The 17764-nt window shown below is 35.1% G+C and overlaps 2 protein-coding genes across 24 annotated transcripts in view; one reads left to right on the top strand and one right to left on the bottom strand.

The window, feature by feature from the left end:
* NEXN (nexilin F-actin binding protein) overlaps positions 1 to 1457 on the top strand; it is a 53439-nt gene extending 51982 nt beyond the window's left edge. For 6 of the 8 annotated variants that reach the window (XM_074003215.1, XM_005542957.4, XM_074003216.1 and 3 more), the window contains 2 exons: positions 47 to 404; positions 486 to 1457. In XM_074003215.1, the coding sequence (XP_073859316.1) occupies positions 47 to 404; positions 486 to 499 (372 nt within the window). In that variant the 3' untranslated portion in view covers positions 500 to 1457. Of the gene's footprint in view, positions 1 to 46 lie in introns of all 8 variants that reach the window. The other 2 variants (XM_045368462.3, XM_005542955.5) reach the window with 1 other exon arrangement.
* A 163-nt stretch (positions 1458 to 1620) lies between these two features.
* Positions 1621 to 17764, bottom strand: part of FUBP1 (far upstream element binding protein 1) — a 39619-nt gene continuing 23475 nt past the window's right edge. For 4 of the 16 annotated variants that reach the window (XM_045368451.3, XM_065533336.2, XM_065533342.2 and 1 more), the window contains 6 exons: positions 17320 to 17471; positions 17158 to 17237; positions 13501 to 13629; positions 12173 to 12247; positions 6713 to 6858; positions 3537 to 5095 (listed from right to left, as the gene is read on the bottom strand). In XM_045368451.3, coding sequence (XP_045224386.1) covers positions 5057 to 5095; positions 6713 to 6858; positions 12173 to 12247; positions 13501 to 13629; positions 17158 to 17237; positions 17320 to 17471 — 621 coding nt within the window. In that variant the 3' untranslated portion in view covers positions 3537 to 5056. Of the gene's footprint in view, positions 3192 to 3215; positions 5096 to 5946; positions 6332 to 6712; positions 6859 to 12172; positions 12248 to 13500; positions 13630 to 17157; positions 17238 to 17319; positions 17472 to 17764 lie in introns of those variants that run through there. The other 12 variants (XM_005542948.4, XM_074003231.1, XM_005542950.4 and 9 more) reach the window with 7 other exon arrangements.

The following is a 17764-nucleotide window of genomic DNA, read 5'->3' as shown; positions in this document are numbered from 1 at the left end:
ATACTGTATTATAAATGCCAACCTGAATCCATTTATTTTAATATAGAAAAGTGAAGAGGAGGAGGAGGAAGAAGGTAGCATCATGAATGGCTCCACTACTGAAGACGAAGAGCAAACCAGATCAGGAGCTCCATGGTTCAAGAAGCCTCTTAAAAACACGTCAGTTGTAGACAGTGAGCCAGTCAGATTTACTGTTAAAGTAACAGGAGAACCCAAACCAGAAATTACATGGTGGTTTGAAGGAGAAATATTGCAGGATGGAGAAGACTATCAATATATTGAAAGGGGAGAAACTTACTGCCTTTACTTACCAGAAACTTTCCCAGAAGATGGAGGAGAGTATATGTGTAAAGCAGTCAACAATAAAGGATCTGCAGCTAGTACCTGTATTCTTACCATTGAAAGTAAGAATTAATCACTTTTTATCTTTTATTCTATTAATTTTTTTTTTTCCTTAAAATCACTTTTCTTCTTCTCTTTTTTAGCTGATGACTACTAGCTCCCCTTCCCTCTCCTTGGAACTTACTTTCACTCCAGCTTTCTTACTACATCCATCTTTTCTGTGGTGGGGCCAAAAAAGGAAACCAGGAGTGCCACTATGTTGACTTCTTATTCCTTTTCGTAACAGTCTTCAAAACACAGCTCATCTAAAGAATGCCTTCTTCTTTTCCAAATAAGCATCAGATTTATCGCCTATTATGCAGTAACAGTCAATAAAATGTACTTACTGGGGGGGGGGATTAATTATTCTGTCAGAACCTATTATAAAGGCTGTGTATTTCCCATAGACGTTTACAGCAACTATGTTAAAAACACACACACACACCCCTGAGTAGAATACATTATTTTGCATGAAGGAATGGCATTTCTGAGCTTTTTACACCTAAAATTAGGCTGAAATAGCTGAGATAATTAATTTGGAACCTATCAATTTGAGTGGACTTTTTCTTTAGTAGTATACCATTTTGGTGGTTGTTTCAAAGTCTTTCTGAAGCAGATATATTGAAGCGGGGTGGGGAAAAGTGTCACTCCTTTTAGAGGAAAAGGGGAGGAGCATGGAGAAAAACAAAAATTAAGGGACTTTTAAGAAAGACTGCCTATACAGTGTTGAGTGTTGAGGATATTAAACATGTTATTTTTCGAACGTAATATATAATTAAATTTATAAAGCAAATTTATGTGATCTTGCCTGAGCAAATTATATTTTAATAAAAAAACTTTGTATTAATAGTTCACAGAAGAGAAAACACTTTCAACATAGCTGAAGGTTTCAAGATCTAAGTGTATCAGACTTAGGGAAAAAGTGGAACAACCTTCAATTTGAAATTCTAGTCTTTAAAATGAGTTTGTAAATAATTAGCTATTATGTTCTATTAAGTTGTTTTATATTTTAATTTTCTGGAAGACAATTTTATTTTACAATGTGAACCCAAATAAAGTAACTTCTGTATTTAAAAGTCTTTCTGTATTTTAATACTTGTGCAACCAGATGGTACCCCTTTATCATTAGAACTTTTAAAAAATCATCTTTTCTTACAGTAAGCATTAAAAAAAAAACCCAGTCAAGTAGAAAATTTTACCAAGTAATATGTGTATAAAAAAACACAAAGCACTCCCTTATAATATTCATCAATGTACATTTATTTATTGAGGAAACCATAATGAATACAAAATTACAGCTATCATGTGACCTTTTACATACAATGTCATTAAAGCAAACTCTAAACCACAGTTTGTAAAGTATTCAATTTACCTCAAGTCCAAGCTGCATCTCCCTAAGACACTGTTCCCATCACAGTAGCCATTTTAAGCCAATCTTCTTTTTACACACGGGTAGTTTCTGTAGAGAACATTTTTCTCAGGACGAAAATGCATCGAGCATGCATAAGAAAAAATATATATATATGTGCAAATACATTTAAGAGGGGTATCACTGAAGAAAATAAAACCCTGGGATTTGCTTATTAAAAGCACCAATTTAAAAAAATCCCTCAAAAGCTTATATTGTGACAAGAAAAATGAAGTCACTAACTCAACAAAAAATAAGGTTATTTTCAGAACCAAAATTATTTTTAATTAGGTATTGTTAAAATGCATTTTAAAGTGAGGCAGAGTTTGCAGAAAATAAAAACAAGACATCCTCACTGATTAGTAAACTCTACATCATTATTCTACACAACAGATAACTTTCTAAGTAGAGCTGATTTTACTGGCAGAGTATTCAAACAAATAAAATGCTATCACTTCTGAATTACTCCCCTTTCCCTCTGAAGGTACTCTGCTATTCCTACCCAAAACCACCCTTATGAATTAACTACTAAGATAATTTGTTTAAAAGATATATTTTACAATGTTTATAAACAACTAGTATTAAATTACTAGTTTTAGTATTAAAACCATTTTTGATATTAAAAAATAAAACTATACTTCTCATTTCTAAAAGAAACATCAAACCATAGAATTCTAAGTATCACCACACTAAGCTGTCTTAAAAAAAAACCAAAAACATTGTCAAATTTTTGTTTAAGTGCTAAATAAAGTCAGTTCAATTTCAATCTAAACTATACATTGTTTCTAACACTAATATCCAATGCATTCAAATCAACTGGCTCACCTTTTCTGCTTTCCATTTATTTCAGATTTAAGACCAGCGTCATTTAAAATAATGCTTATATTATCAGTGAAGGCTTATGGTAATGAATAAAAGAATTCTCATGAGACAGAAACAGTGCCCCAATATCTATTATCATTCATCTATCTATATTTTTTTAATAAAAATGCAATCTACAACTAACCAAAACTCGACAGGCTCTCAAGTTTCAATGAGTCCCTTTATATTTACATACCTATCATTGACTATTAAAACATAACATACACATAAATGTGGTGTAATAACTATGTAACTTAAGAAATTTAACAGTTCATGGAACATTTAAGATCAAGTGAATAGCACTTTAAAATGAAAAGTGATCAAAAGCAGGTACATTACACCCTATACCATATTATGTATGGGAATACATTTCATATTTCTCAATTATGATTTGCCAATTTTACCTTCTACATTGAGCCCTTCTATGGTCCATGCTCATCGGCTCACCAATGGCATACACTCAAAGGATTCCTCTTTATGGGTAACTATCTCAGGACCTGATTTTATGAGCTATGATTTGGTGCTTGCAGCATCTTCAGCACTGTGTGTGAAAATGAAGGCAGTATTTTTGAATATTTTTCTTTGTTGCAGAGATAAGCAGGAGTTTTAAAAGGATCAGCACATTTTAGAAATTGAATAAACAAAACTGGTAAGATGCTGCTTTCATACATTCATCTTAACTCAAAATATGTACCAGTTAAAATCATCTATAAAAACACACAAACATTTTAAACTGGCAAAAAAATTATATAAATGCAGCGTCAGTTATTAAAATATTATTAAATCAGAAAAATACTGATTGCTACAGATTATGAAAGGTTATTTGCTGTACAGTTAACATTTCACTGATGCACATGCCTTTTATCAAAACATACTGCCTTATAACTTTTTCCTTTTTCAGCATATAACTTTTGTCTCAGAAAAAAACATAATAAAATTGTAACCCATAATATCCTTACTGAATTATTATAGTTTAAGAAAAAAATAAAGAAATTATAGTTTTGGAGGGCAAAGAAATTTTCTGTCCATCATATAAAACAGATTGTGAAGGCTGTTGAAGTTTCTGAACAAGTGATTTCCTAAATCTTGAAAACTGTGTAATTGTCCTTTCTTAATCTTAACACTTCTATATTTGGGGAAAAAATACAAAAAGATTTGGATGTAGATCAATTACTGCAGCAATCTACTCATCATTTTCTTGTCTTAATAAAAAAAAAAAAAGTAAAATAAAAAACATTACCCAGAAATGTAAACAGTTGCTTTAACAACTTACAGACTTTCCACTAAGATGGTAGCATAAAATAACAAAATACATTTTGGGGAAGCAGTAGCAGATTGCCTTTGAATACACAACCACAAAAACCTCACAGGGACAACATTAATGTACTGAAATATTTATTTATATATGTCCTTAGGTTGTGCTTACCTGGTGCTTTTTGCAGCAGAACCTAAGGTGGAAGGTCTGGGAAGGCACTGTGAAGTATAAATAATTGCACTGTTTGCAATTAATAAAGATTTTAAACCTTAAATGAATCAAAATCAACAGCCTCCAATTTGTGAGTTATGATACTGAATTCAACTGAACTACTTCTTCAGTTCAATTAATAAATGCACCACTTTCCTAAAAGGTCATCTATAAAACAGTATCATGCAAAATACTGCAATTGCTCACGTCAATACCCTACTCTTAAAGATAACAAATAGCTAACTCCTTAACTATTAAACTTCAAACTAGAACTATATATCCAGATCTAAATAAGGGTAAGGGAAGTCACTCTAGGTTATATAAAACAATCAAAAACATTTCAAAATATCTATAATGAACTGTACTGCTATTTCCATCCTGTAGGTAATCTCAACATTTATGTCCTTGTACCTCTTCCTTTAAAGTATATTCAAAACAACAAATGGTGCTCCCCACAAATGACAAAATATATATTTATGAAATGTGTTAAAATTGCTACATTGCTCATTATTTGCAAACTGAAATCCCCTTCTGATACATTTCAAGACTTTCATATTAAATATAGAATATATGCATATTTTACACTGAAAAACAATATTTCAGGAGCACCAGTGAATAATACTATTCAACTTTGTTAAGTATCAGTTTTCTTTAGCTATAGCTAAAGCATATAAAAAATACTTACCCATTAAGCTCACTTTAAAAAAAATACAGAACTATGTATTATTCTATGTTAAATTAAGAAGCAGTTATGGTTTTCCAAGATATCAGCACTGTATTCCAACATAATATTCACACAAAGTATGGCATTTGCATTATGTGGAACATTGACAAAAAGATACTGTTGCAGTTCATCAATTTGTCATTCTGATGTACTTACAGTGCAATGCTCCTTGAAGGAACACAATCAAGGATGATACACAGCACAGTCCTCCTCACCCCTACAGAGCTAGTTCTATACTGGCTGGATCAAACCTGCACTTCAACAGACAATGGCAAGACAGACTGTATTTGCATGTAGTCTAATATATTAATATGCAAAGAGCCAACAAATATGCAAAGAGTAAAACAATGGATTTCAACAAAATATCAGAACTTCAGCATGAGTGTTAAAGAGTAATAAAATGACTTCAAGTACATAAAAAAATTAAGTTGATTCAATGATTGGACTTGTGCATTTACAAAACAAAGCTTATCTATACTGCTTAAAGAAAAAAAAAAAGCTTGAACGTTTCCATACCCCATTTATGTTTCAATGGCAGATGCAATGTAGCTATACTTTTTGCACACTATTCACTTTTCTATCCTAAATTTAGAAAGAAACACACTATTATATACATTGAAAGAGTTGCTTTACATGGAAAAAAAACTGTTCTTATTAGACTACTCATATTCACTATCTGAAAACTGTTTAAAATTAGTTATGCCGAAACAGTCTTGGAAATCAAGTATTATCAAATTAAGAACAGAAAGGTTAACTGTTATAGCAGCAGTACAGGTCTGAAACAGTGGTCATGTATAAAAAGGAAATTTCACTGTTAATGCAATGGAAGTATGCCAGAAGATCATTGTACACACATGCAGTTTTTAATCAAACAGAAGGAAAAAAAATGAAGATACCAGGATTACTTGTGCTGAAAGAGCCAAATACAATAAATGGAAAAGATCCTCCAATCTACCACTATACTGCAAGGGGGGAAAAACATGCCAGTGTTTAAAAACTCAATATTTCATGGGGAAAGCTTATATATTTGTGTATATGTATCTTAATTTATCATTGCTAAGAAATTATGAATCCTTTAAATACCCACATATCCAACTTACCGACACAGGAGGTTTCATATCATTTATTGTAAAGCACAAAACAGGCATTTTAAAAGTGAAAGTATACATTGAAAAAGTACATTTATATCACAAAGCATCAACCACATAATTGCAAATACATTTGCTGGAATGTGTACATCTACACTAAATACTAAAAACAAACCAATTTTCATTTCTACACAGAAATATTAACCTCCTATCAGTAGTGATAGATATTTTGTACATTTGCAAAAAAAAAAAAAAACAAAAAAAAAACAAAAAAAAAACACTATTTTAAACCAAAAACAAAATTAAGATCTTCATCAAGTCGTCTGCATCCATATATTTAACAAAGGTTTTTTTCCCCCACACAATGAAGCAAATACTGTATTGTCCACTTCTTATTATTGGCCCTGTGCAGAAGAGATACATAAGAAATACACAAAAAGTTAAAGAAAATCCTTGAAATGGAGCTAATTCAGGAGTGAATCCTTTAAGAAAGAAAAACTGGTTAATATAAATGGTGGTAGCTTCTTGCATGATTTGCAAATCCCTGGGGGAAGAAAATTTATTTTTAAAATCAAAGGCATTGCAGAAATATTCAGCACTCAGATGCCGGAAAACATTATAAAAAACAAACAAAAAAACCCAAACAATACACCGTAGTACTTCATTTAAATAGTTATACTTTGCCAGATAAAAATTTAAAAGGCAAACACTCCCAAACAGACAAACAGTAAACATGCAGAAAACAGACTGGAGTAGAAATCAACAAATTAGCAATTACATTATACCTGAGGTGCTGGAGGATGCTGTGGCATTCCCTGGGGACTTGTCTGGGCATAATAGGCTGCTTGTTGTCTATAATACTCAGCCCAGGCTGCACTATAATCTGGCTGACCACCTGGAGGAGCCCCAGTCGGAGCAGGAACTGCTTGACCTTTGAAAAAAAAAAGAATTTTGTTGCTGTAACCACAATTAAAAGTCCAACACCTCATTTCCAGTAAAAACAATACCTTGCTTCTTGTAATATTCCTCCCAAGCCTTTGAATAATCTTGTGTCTGCCCTTGTTGACCTAAAAAAAACCCCCTAAATTTTAATATTAAATTACAATCATAAGACAAAAGCACAGAGGGTCAGAATTACTCCTGTTTTATTTAAAATATTCATTAGTAGTGTCAGGAAACTACTCTAAAATAAAAAAAAAAAAACGCTCTTTATTTTCTTTTTGCCTTATAATTAATCATAATGTTTAGTTCTAGAGCGTCATTATTAGTAAAAAAACAAAATCAACCCCAAATCCACACTGCTTTAGCTAAGGAAGGTAAAGATTTAGGCATAATCTTGATTGGATTCCAGAATTAAAAACAAAAAAACCCACTTAATTGCAATGATTTAAAGATTTTATTATTTTAAGACCTAGCCAAGACTTTTTCCTGATTAGTAACCTATAAAGTGTATGTACATGTACATGTACACACACACAGAGATTAGTAGTAAGATGTTAAAAGTATCAATAATTTATTCCAATTACAACACAATGGTATTAAAAGTAACGTGACAAGGAATAAAGAACAAGATCAATGAAACACATAACTCAGCTTTCACGATCAGGTCTTTCTCCAAATGAGATGACTTTGCTGAATTAAGAGACTAAAGAAATATAACAATGAAATGCAATGCACGAATCTTTGAATGCACTCTGAATTTAACAAACACACAGACGACGAAAGACATATTCCTGACAACTATGGAAATTTAAATATAGTCTGTATTTTTGTGATACTATTGAAGGTATTTATTTTCAGACAGGGTCTCACTATGCCACCCAGGCTGGAGTGCAGCGGTGCATTCATGGCTCGCTGCAGCCTCGACCTCCCACGGCTCAGATGATCCTCCCTCTTCTGCCTCTAGAGTAGCTGGGACTACAAGCCCACCATGCCTAGCTGACATTTTTCTCTTTTTTTGCAGAGATGGGGTTTTGCAGCGTTGTCCAGGCTGGTCTTTAACTCCTGGGCTAAAGTGATCCACCTGCCTTGGTCTCCCAAAAGTCCTGGGATTACAGGCGTGAATCACTGTGTCCAGACATTGAGTTTCTTTAGAGCCAACTGTCTTGTCTGCAACTTACATTGAAATGGTTCATACAGAAAAACGTACATATAAAGCACATACAGCAAACTTTAAAAAAATGATGAATGAAGCTGAGTGGTACCTAATTTCCCCAATTTCTGAAGGTATATAATTTTCTAAATAAAAAATTGAGAAGAGAGATGTGTTTTCCTATTCAGTTGCTTTACTTAAGCACTATTTTATTTCGTTTGTAACTCACTTGGCTTTGTGAAATAATTACCACAGACAAAAGTACTGGAGCATGGACGTATAGGAAGCTGTTTTTATGTTTGTATGATGTTGCCAACAAGGCCAATTTCCTAGTTTCAGAAACCTGTCCATCACCATTGTAAAATAGGTGACAGAATCAAAGCAACTGAGTGAAAGAATTTAAGATTTATGATTCTTTAAAAATGCATGAAACAAACCCTCTTTTCTTGGGTAACAGAGAACTCTCATAGACTATTAAAAATTCTCATATTTTCCTGTCTTCTATAAAGAACTGTTAATCAAACAGGAACATTTGCCTCTTACAAGACACAATTCAAGCAAATCTGAAACAGGTTTCAATATTTAAAAAACTGCCAAATACTCTCGTGTAACAACAGCAATAAAACCACACGTTTTCTCTTACAAGCTGCACACTTGAAACCAAACCTGATCAAGGTAGCAATCAATATTCTTCAGGTTTTAAACCCACTGTGAGAGTTACTCATTTTAGATGTAAGATGGTAGAAACAGGCATATTCATCAAGAAAATTCCATCAATGTTCCCTTAAAAAACTACAACGTCTGCAAACTCCTATATCCCTGTGGAAAGCTAATAGTAAACACTTTAGACTTTAAAGAACTCTTTCCTTGCCCTTTCAGACATGTACTGCCTTACCTTGCTCCCCTTATTATTCTCTTTAGTTATTGGATTTTGTTTTGAGACAGGGTCTTGCTCTGTCACCTAGGCTGGAACACAGTGGTAGTGGTGTGATCATGGCTTAGTTACTGTTTGATTCAAGACAGTTGAGTTTACACTTCAGTAGAACATTATCTAATATTTATTATAGTTTTATAATTATAATCTATAAAGTTTAGCCTTACATTTCTTTCATCCAAAAGATAAAAGACTTGCTCTACAGTTAGCCTGTAAGATTTTATTATAGCCTAAGAGTCAGCCTTGCTTGAATAGATTTTCACACTCAGTTGTCTTCCTATATACTTGTACCTTTCCTACAAGTCTCACTCTACCCTCCTTTAGGCTTAAGGTACCAGATTCTTAAGGGTTCAGAGTCTACTACATCAGTCCTTATTGTAAGGGCCTTCCTTAAGTCAAACTTTTCTCAAATGTCTTCACTTCTCCAAAAAAGAATTACTCCTTTCTACTTTGAAACCCTGCTTGTTCTCTTAAGAGTCTCTTATAAAAAATCCTTCTATTCTAGCTTTAAAAATACCCATCTTTAGATTGCTGCCATTCCTTATAACTCTCTGAAATCTCATCAAGATTTTCTCTACTTGGGAGGCTGAGGCAGAAGAATTGCTTGAACCTGAGAGGTGGATGCTGCAGTGAGCCGAGATTGTGCCACTGCACTCCAGCCTGGGCGACAGGCAGAGGTTCCATGTCAAAAAAAAAAAAAAAAAAAAAAAAAAAAAAAAAAAAAAAAAATCTTAGTTTGGTGTTATCCTGGGGAATTTAGAATTGTCTTTAAAATATAAAGCTAATTTTGGAAAACTTAACCTACATCTGTTTTCAACTAACCTATTTTGCTCATAAAATTAACAGGTGAGGCTGGGTGTGGTGGCTCACGCCTGTAATCCCAACACTTTGGCAGGCTGAGGCAGGTGGATCACCTGAAGTCAGGAGTTTGAGACCAGCCTGGCCAACATGATGAAACCCTGTATCTACTAAAAATACAAAAAAATTAGCCAGACGTGGTAGCGGGCGCCTGTAAGCCCAGCTACTCGGGAGGCTGAGGCAGGAGAATTGCTTGAACCTGGGAGGCGGAGGTTGCAGTGAGCTGAGATCATGCCACTGCACTCCAGCCTAGGCGAGAGTGAGACTCCCTCTCAAATAAATAAATAAAATTAACAGGTGATTATTGTGGTACTACAGAAAAATGATAGAAAAGGTGGGGTAAGGAGGTTCTTTAGTCATGCAGTATTATTATTTAATTATTTCTATGCCATGTTTTCCTACAGAGGATTTAAGACAGTATAGCACAGTATCTCTAACTGGCAGGGAAATGGTGAAAAAAAAAATTAAAGACAATAAAGACAATTTCTTCCCTTAACAATGAAAATTAGAATTTCTTCCCTTAACAATAAAAATCAGAATTCAACCCACCCACTCATTTTGAGTAAAACATAAAAAAGTAAAACATAAAAGACTAAACAGTAAATGTATTAACGGCCATATTACAAATAATCAATAAGGTAAAATAAAGCACAGAAGTCAAACTCATTCCTCAGTAATTAGCTAAATCCATTAACAAGCCTTTATTTTTATCTACTTAATAACTTAATAACTAGGGACCATATCTAGGGAACATTACCCATTGAGAAAATAGAAGTTGAAGATTTTTAACCCAAACATGTGATCAGGTCTCACTGTGATGCCAAGGCTGGCCTCAATCCCCTGTGTTCAAGGGATCCTTCTACCTTAGCCTCTCTAGCAGCTGGGACTACAGTGTGTGCTACTGCATGTGGCTCATGCTCAAGTCTTTTAAAATGGTGACGCTATTTCACTGAAGTTAAGTTGATTACAGGTCCTGACCACAATGTTGTCAGGACATGATTATTTTTTTTTGAGACGGAGTCTCGCTGTGTCCCCCAGGCTGGAGTGCAATGGCGCGATCTCGGCTCACTGCAAGCTCCGCCTCCCGGGATCCCGCCATTCTCCTGCCTCAGGCTCCTGAGTAGCTGGGACTACAGGCGCCCGCCATCGCGCCCGGTTAATTTTTTTGTATTTTTAGTAGAGACGGGGTTTCACCGTGTTAGCCAGGATGGTCTCCATCTCCTGACCTTGTGATCCGCCCGCCTCGGCCTCCCAAAGTGCTGGGATTACAGGCGTGAGCCACCGCGCCCGGCAGGACATGATTAATAGCATCCCTATTCATTCTAAAAAAGATCCCTGTTCAGAAAATATATTATGTAACCAACCTTAATCAGAGTATGCTGTTTTTAAGTTAAAAGTTTCTTTTTGCGGAATTTCAGCTACTGTAGATCTGCCTAAGCTACGTCACAAAAACATATATTAATCTGTTATAGTCTCAGAAATAGATGGAATATGACTCTCCTAGGAAGCCACTCTATGAGGAAAAACAATTTTTTTCTTTCTTTAAAAAGAAACCAGTTGTGCAGAACATCTTTACCATCAAGTATATATAATTTTACACCTAGAAGATTAAAATCATCACCCTTCTGGAAATTTTTCTTTCTGCGGAGAATGAGAAACATTCTTTGGCAAAGAAAACATTGAAACTTACACTGAGAATCCCAAGTAGACCGATCTCTTATGACAAAACTACCACCTATAGATTCTTTTTCTGCTAGTGAAGGATAACCAAGCTTACCAATTTAGTTTTCGTTTGTGACATCTAGCTGTGGTATGTAATAATTTTTAAAGAGCAAAAGCAGTTGAAACATAGTGATTTGTCCAGAAGTATAGTACCAGGTTCCAAATGGTCCCTAAAGAGACAAATTTGGGAGACAAGCTTGGGACTCAGACCCTCTTGGAAGCCAGATTCTGGTTCCATCACTTAGTTACTTTCCCTCACTACAGATTACTTCTTACCTGCTTATCTTGCAGCAAAAATAATGGTATCACACACAATCCATTTTCACCTGACACATTAAAATTTAACCTTATGTCACTCAGACTAATATATATAACTGTCATTGTCAAAAGTATAGTAATGTTAATACTGTATGTGCCAGTGAGGAAATTTCTAGTTTCAATTAATAACTGGTTGACAAATGCAATTAGAAAGAAAAATATTTCCTTGCTATATAACCACAAATTTAAAAACTATAATTTGCAACTGTCTTGGTATGTTTACGAGTCCAGTGATTTTATTCAATTATTCTCTTTCTGAAGAGAATACCTTGTGTTTCAATTTAATTAAGTATGTATTTTCAAGAAATGTATAAAACATACCCATTTTCTTGTAGTACTCTTCCCAAGCCTTGGTATAATCAACCTGTCCAGCTGGGGCTGGATTCTGCTGATCTCCTTGATCAAGCAAAACAAAACAAAACAAAACAGAAAAACAGAATTAAAGTTTTTAAAAGGCAATTTTAGCTGTTTCCTTGGGTGCAGGAGCTGGCAGGGGCCTGCAATGTGACAGTGAGGGGTAGGAGGAAGGTACTATGTGGTGGTGGCATCCCTACTGGTGCCAAAGATAGAAGGTACTGGGGGTACAGAGGTGGTGGACAGAAAAGAAAACCAACCTGTTTGGAAGACTGGTTATGTCGAACATATAAGTAAATGTATGTAAAATAAGGAGATACACTGAGGATACCAGGTTTCTCACCATTTGTAAACAAGTACAGAAAAGGAAAAGGCTTGAAAACCCCAAAATGCTGAAATGAATGTCGTAATATGAACATAGTTTTAAAAAATATATACACATATCAATGTTTATGTGTTTTTTGGCATGTGTATGTAGGTATGCATGTATGTAAATATATTTCCTAGTTCTGTCTGCTGAAAGAAGTTAGAAGCAATTACACCTCAGTAGCAACAAGCATAGTCAAGCCTCGTTTCTAACTACCATACTCTACTAAAAGGAATCAGAGCTCCTTGAAGAAATAGCTGACTTAAGGGTTGGAGCCCATAAAACACAAAATAACAATCTCACTGTGCCAGACAGTATGGAAGTGCTTAAAATAACGACAGATATTTCAAAAGGATATAGGCACCACCCTGAATATACTCCCTGACTGGCCAAATCTAGGATAGTCTGATTATCAAAATTATAAAAATATTCAAAAAATATAACCCACTGCAAAAATCAGAAATCCATAATGATATAAAGAGCTTAATATATTAATGTTGACTTACTGATTTGGAGGGCTGTATGATGGTTATATATTTTTGAAGAAGTACCCAACAGGACATTGTGTCTATAGTTTAGTCTTAAATGATTTCTTTCAGAACTAATTATACTGGATATAATTAGTTTCCTTCAGAACTAATTATAATGGATATTTAAAATAAATACACACCCATACACTTGTATGATATAGACGGTATTAGAGTAAACAAGGGATAAAACATTAACAGCTGGTTATATGGGTGGCTCCTGGTATTCTTATAACTTTTATGAAAGTTTGAAACTATTTCCAGGTAACAATTTAAAAAAGGAAAAGTCTGCTTAAATTATAATTAAATAATGTTAGAAATTTTAGGTATTATACAGTGATGTACTTCATATATAATTCCAAGCACAAGTTTTGACTTTCACATATAAGTTCTTTAGTTACCTTGTCCATTAGTTTGAGTTGTAGTTGGTGCACCTGCAGGGGCTGCTGGTGGTGGCTGTGCTTGCTGTTGATAATAGTGAGCATAATAAGCAGCCCAAGCTGCTGAATTTGGATCCGTTCCTGCCTTAGCTAGAATAAATGAAAGTTCAAGGTTTGCATGTTGAAGTCTGTAATTCTCACACGAGCGCGCGCGTGCACACACACACACCCCCCCAGCTCTCTGGCAAATATACAGCTCCCAAAATTAACTAGAACATTAAAAAAAAGTACATGAAAACTTTTATATTTTCTATTATTTTTGTTGTTACCATCAGCTTTTATTAAAGAAAACCAAGGCTCAGAGACCAAGTGACTTTCCCAGGTTAAAAACTACTGAGTTGCATAACTGGGATATGAATAAAGGTCTTTTGGCTCCAAATCCAATGCTCTGTCTCAAACCATCCTGTGCCCTTGTTTTTTTCTAAATTGGTTTCGCCTCAAGCACAAACAGCTCTATCTGGAAGATGACTTAAGAAAAACATTTCTAGGGGCTAACCTGCATAAGAAAGAAACAATTATTTTAGAACAATGAACTTTGTCCTTATTTTCAATGAAGAGAAAATATAAAAATCTTAAAAAAAAGATTAGCCACATTTCATCCTATTTCACATTGAATGTTATAAACTTGATGTCATCCTACTTGAAATTCTTCATTCTCTAGAATCTTCAGGATGGTCAAAGCTTAAGTACAGCCTATCATTCAACATCTTTAACAGTCTGAATCCCCTGGCTTATCCTTTCCATTTCAGCCTCACCTCTCCCTTCATTTGTATCTCTTTAACACCCAAGCTCCAGCCACAACACAGTGCTTGTACTTTTCAGAAATCACTATGCCCATGTCTCAGCTTTTAGCTATGTTTCCTCTACACTTGACTGACCCTCACTCATCTCCCACATCAACTGAAGTGCAAACAGTTTGAGACCTCTCAATCTTCTAGAAACCACAAAAAAACTTGATTCTGTCCTTTATACTAGGAATATCATACAATTAAAACTTTTAAATTTTCTATTATGCTTTCATTCTGAACAGTAGCAATTCTCAGCTGCTTAACAAAGGTTAGTCAAGTTTGAGAAAAAGGAGTGAGAATTTGTAGAAAAAGAAAACTACAAGGTAATATAATTGTAAGGTGTTTTTAGGACACCCTCCAAGCTTTTCTCAATTGCCCAATGTACTGCTTTTGTATCCTGGATGTTTACATATCTCAATAGTGTCATTATCGGTATTTATTATTTTTTTTTGAGATGAAGTGTCTCACTCTGTTGCCCAGGCTGGAATGCAGTGGAGCGATTCTCAAGCAATTCTCCTGTCTTAGCCTCCCAAGTAGCTGGCATTACAGGCACCCGCCACCACACCCAGCTAATTTTTGTATTTTTAGTAGAGACAGGTTTTCGCCATGTTGGCTAGGCTGGTCTCCAACTCCTGACCTCAAGTGAACCGCCCGCCTCAGTCTCCCAAAGTACTAGGATTACAGGTGTTAGCCATGGCGCCCGGCTATTATCTGTATATTAATCAAGAAATCTAGGTATTTCACTTTACACTATGCCTGGACAGAGAATTTGAGATAAAACAGACTTTAGGAAGTGTTATTTCTACACCCAAACGTGTAAACCATACTGAAGTACCAGTCTCACAAATAACTAGTATGTACTAAGAATTTACTAAATATTCACTCAACCCAAGATTCATTCATTGATCAATTTATAGATAAGAAAACAGGCTTAGAGGAGTTCAAAAACTTGCCTGACATCTCACCATTAGTAAACTGTAGGACTAGGACTGATCTAGGTCTATTTGACTCTGAAGTCTAAATTCTTGACCACTACATAAATCCGTAACAGACCACTCTTTTTAAAGAAATATTTTAGTTCATACATTAAAACGTTACGTCATTCTAAGTCTAATATAAGCAATATCCACCCCAGAGACCCAGTAACCCTTTGATAAATCTGAGTGGGGCCAACCAGCTGGTTTTAAATGGGTTACTTCTTGCCCAAAGGCCATGCTGCAACCACATTCACTGACCAGCTTTTATAGTAGTGACTTCACTACTACTCCAAGTGGGAAACTCAACATGTGATACAAAGACCACTTCCACTTCTTATTCCCATCATTTTTTCTCAATCATGCTAACCACCCAGTAGTGCTCAAAAATACAATCCTGGCAGATCCAAGTTACCCAGTATGAATCTGTCTCTTAACCTACTCAAACTCTTCAATCTCATTACTTAATTATACCATCCCAATTAGCCAACAAGAGGAAAAGCAAAGCCCTTTCATTCTCCAAAAATTCGTGTTTACAGTATTATATTCTGTACCTTGTGAGCCCTTCTATCAGTGTTGGTATGCTGGGAGTGCATTCTTTTGCTATAGAATACAACCCCAACTTTGCATACCTATATCCTAGCACAACTCAAGTCATTCCTTGAATTAATGGAAGTTGTGATTATTTGGTAACTATCATGCTGTGTCATCATATTCCAAACAGCACACTTCCTATGAAATTAACCAAGTAATTTCATTTACATAAATTACTTCAAGTTTTTTTGGGATAAATATATTATGTGTAGAAAGTAATCCATAATTGAGTATATTTTCCTTGAAACTACTCTGGTGAAAGAGGCCTAAAAGGTAGGTAGCAGGTGAAAAAAAAAGATCATAAATAAATGTTAACTGGTTTCAAAGAATGACTCTTTGACCAAGATGGAAAGCAAACTACAGGGTATGGAAAGACGCCAGAATAGTACAGGATATAATAGATACATATCGAAAATACAGATCTGAATATAGAAAATAATTAAATGTATTTGGGTTTTAGCATGCAGTTATTAAATACAGGCCTGATTTTTACTCACATGAAGTTGTCATTATGAGGAGTACTAGAACCGGTATCTTATTTGACAATTTGGGAGTTTAATGCCCAAATACTTAACACTCTGTAAGACTGTTTTATATATACATATATATATATATTTTAAGAGATGGGGTCCCATTCTGTTGCCCAGGGGAGTGCAGTGGTGCGCCCACAGCTCAATACAATCTAGAACTTCTAGCCTCAAGCAATCCCCCCACCCCCCCTCAGCCTTCTGAGCAGCTAGAAATACAGACACATACCACCCTGGCTGGCTAATTTAAAACAAATTTTTTTAGAGATGGGTCTTGCCATGTTGCCTAGGCTGGTCTCAAGCCTCAGCCTCGACTTCTGAACAGGTGGGATTACAGACGTGAGCCTCAGTGCCCGGCCCCATCCCATAATTTTCTAAATAAGTAAAAACTATTTTTTCATAGATAATGTCACAATTAACACACTACATATTTGATAGCACTGGTATCCAAAATCTATGACACTGTGCTCTTTCCTGCAGCTTTTAGTTTTTATCATTCTGCTATATCGACTCATAAGAAAGCCAAATGCAAGCTGAAAGGAATTTCATAAAAGCAGAGATCATATTCATGTCAGTTCTATATACACTGGGGTAGAGGCAGTGCCTAACGCTGTTGAAAGAGTAGAGTGAGTGAAGGTGAGGCATACAAATGTAGAATCAACACTAGAAAATTTAATAATGTAACACGAGTGAAAAACAATACAGCTAACACACAAATGATAAGCATCTTTTTACCTGGATCAGGAGGAGCCTGCTGCTGCCAGTGTGGATATGCATTTCCCCATCCCTGGGGAGCGTATGGGGCTGGAGGACCACTGAGAAGAAAATTCAGTATAAAAATGTAGTCCAAAAACTAGAATCTTTGGGGGAAAGCCCAGAACTAAACCCAATACTTACTGAGGAGCTGGGCCTGGTGGTCCAGGATTATAAGGTGCAGGGTTATATGGTCCCATTGGAGTTCCAGGCCCTGGAGGCCCAGGAGGTCCATGGGGGCCTGGGACGCCATGGGGCCCATGGGGTACAGGTGGCCCTAAAGGATTTACTGGGCCCTACAAAAAAAAAAGGAAGACATAGAAAAATCAGCAAACCAACTCTATGGACAAATAATCTTCCATTTCTACCCTCTTATAGTCACAAACAACAAATTTTAGGTTTTCCTTCCTTTCCTCATTCATTTTGCAAAAACTATTTTATCTGCCATAATAAGGAGACATGTGAAATTTACTAAAATCAATAGCGGTAGCAATTAAATGCAATTTAAATTAAATTAAAATTAGCAATTAAATTTTCTTTAGCTTGTCTGCGACAGCAGTAGATCCCTTTCCTTTTATAATTCTTTCTT

Source organism: Macaca fascicularis, chromosome 1 (genome assembly GCF_037993035.2).
Source record: "Macaca fascicularis isolate 582-1 chromosome 1, T2T-MFA8v1.1".
In the NCBI taxonomy this organism is placed as follows: Eukaryota; Metazoa; Chordata; class Mammalia; order Primates; family Cercopithecidae; genus Macaca; species Macaca fascicularis.
This window is presented reverse-complemented; position numbering and strand designations above follow the sequence as displayed.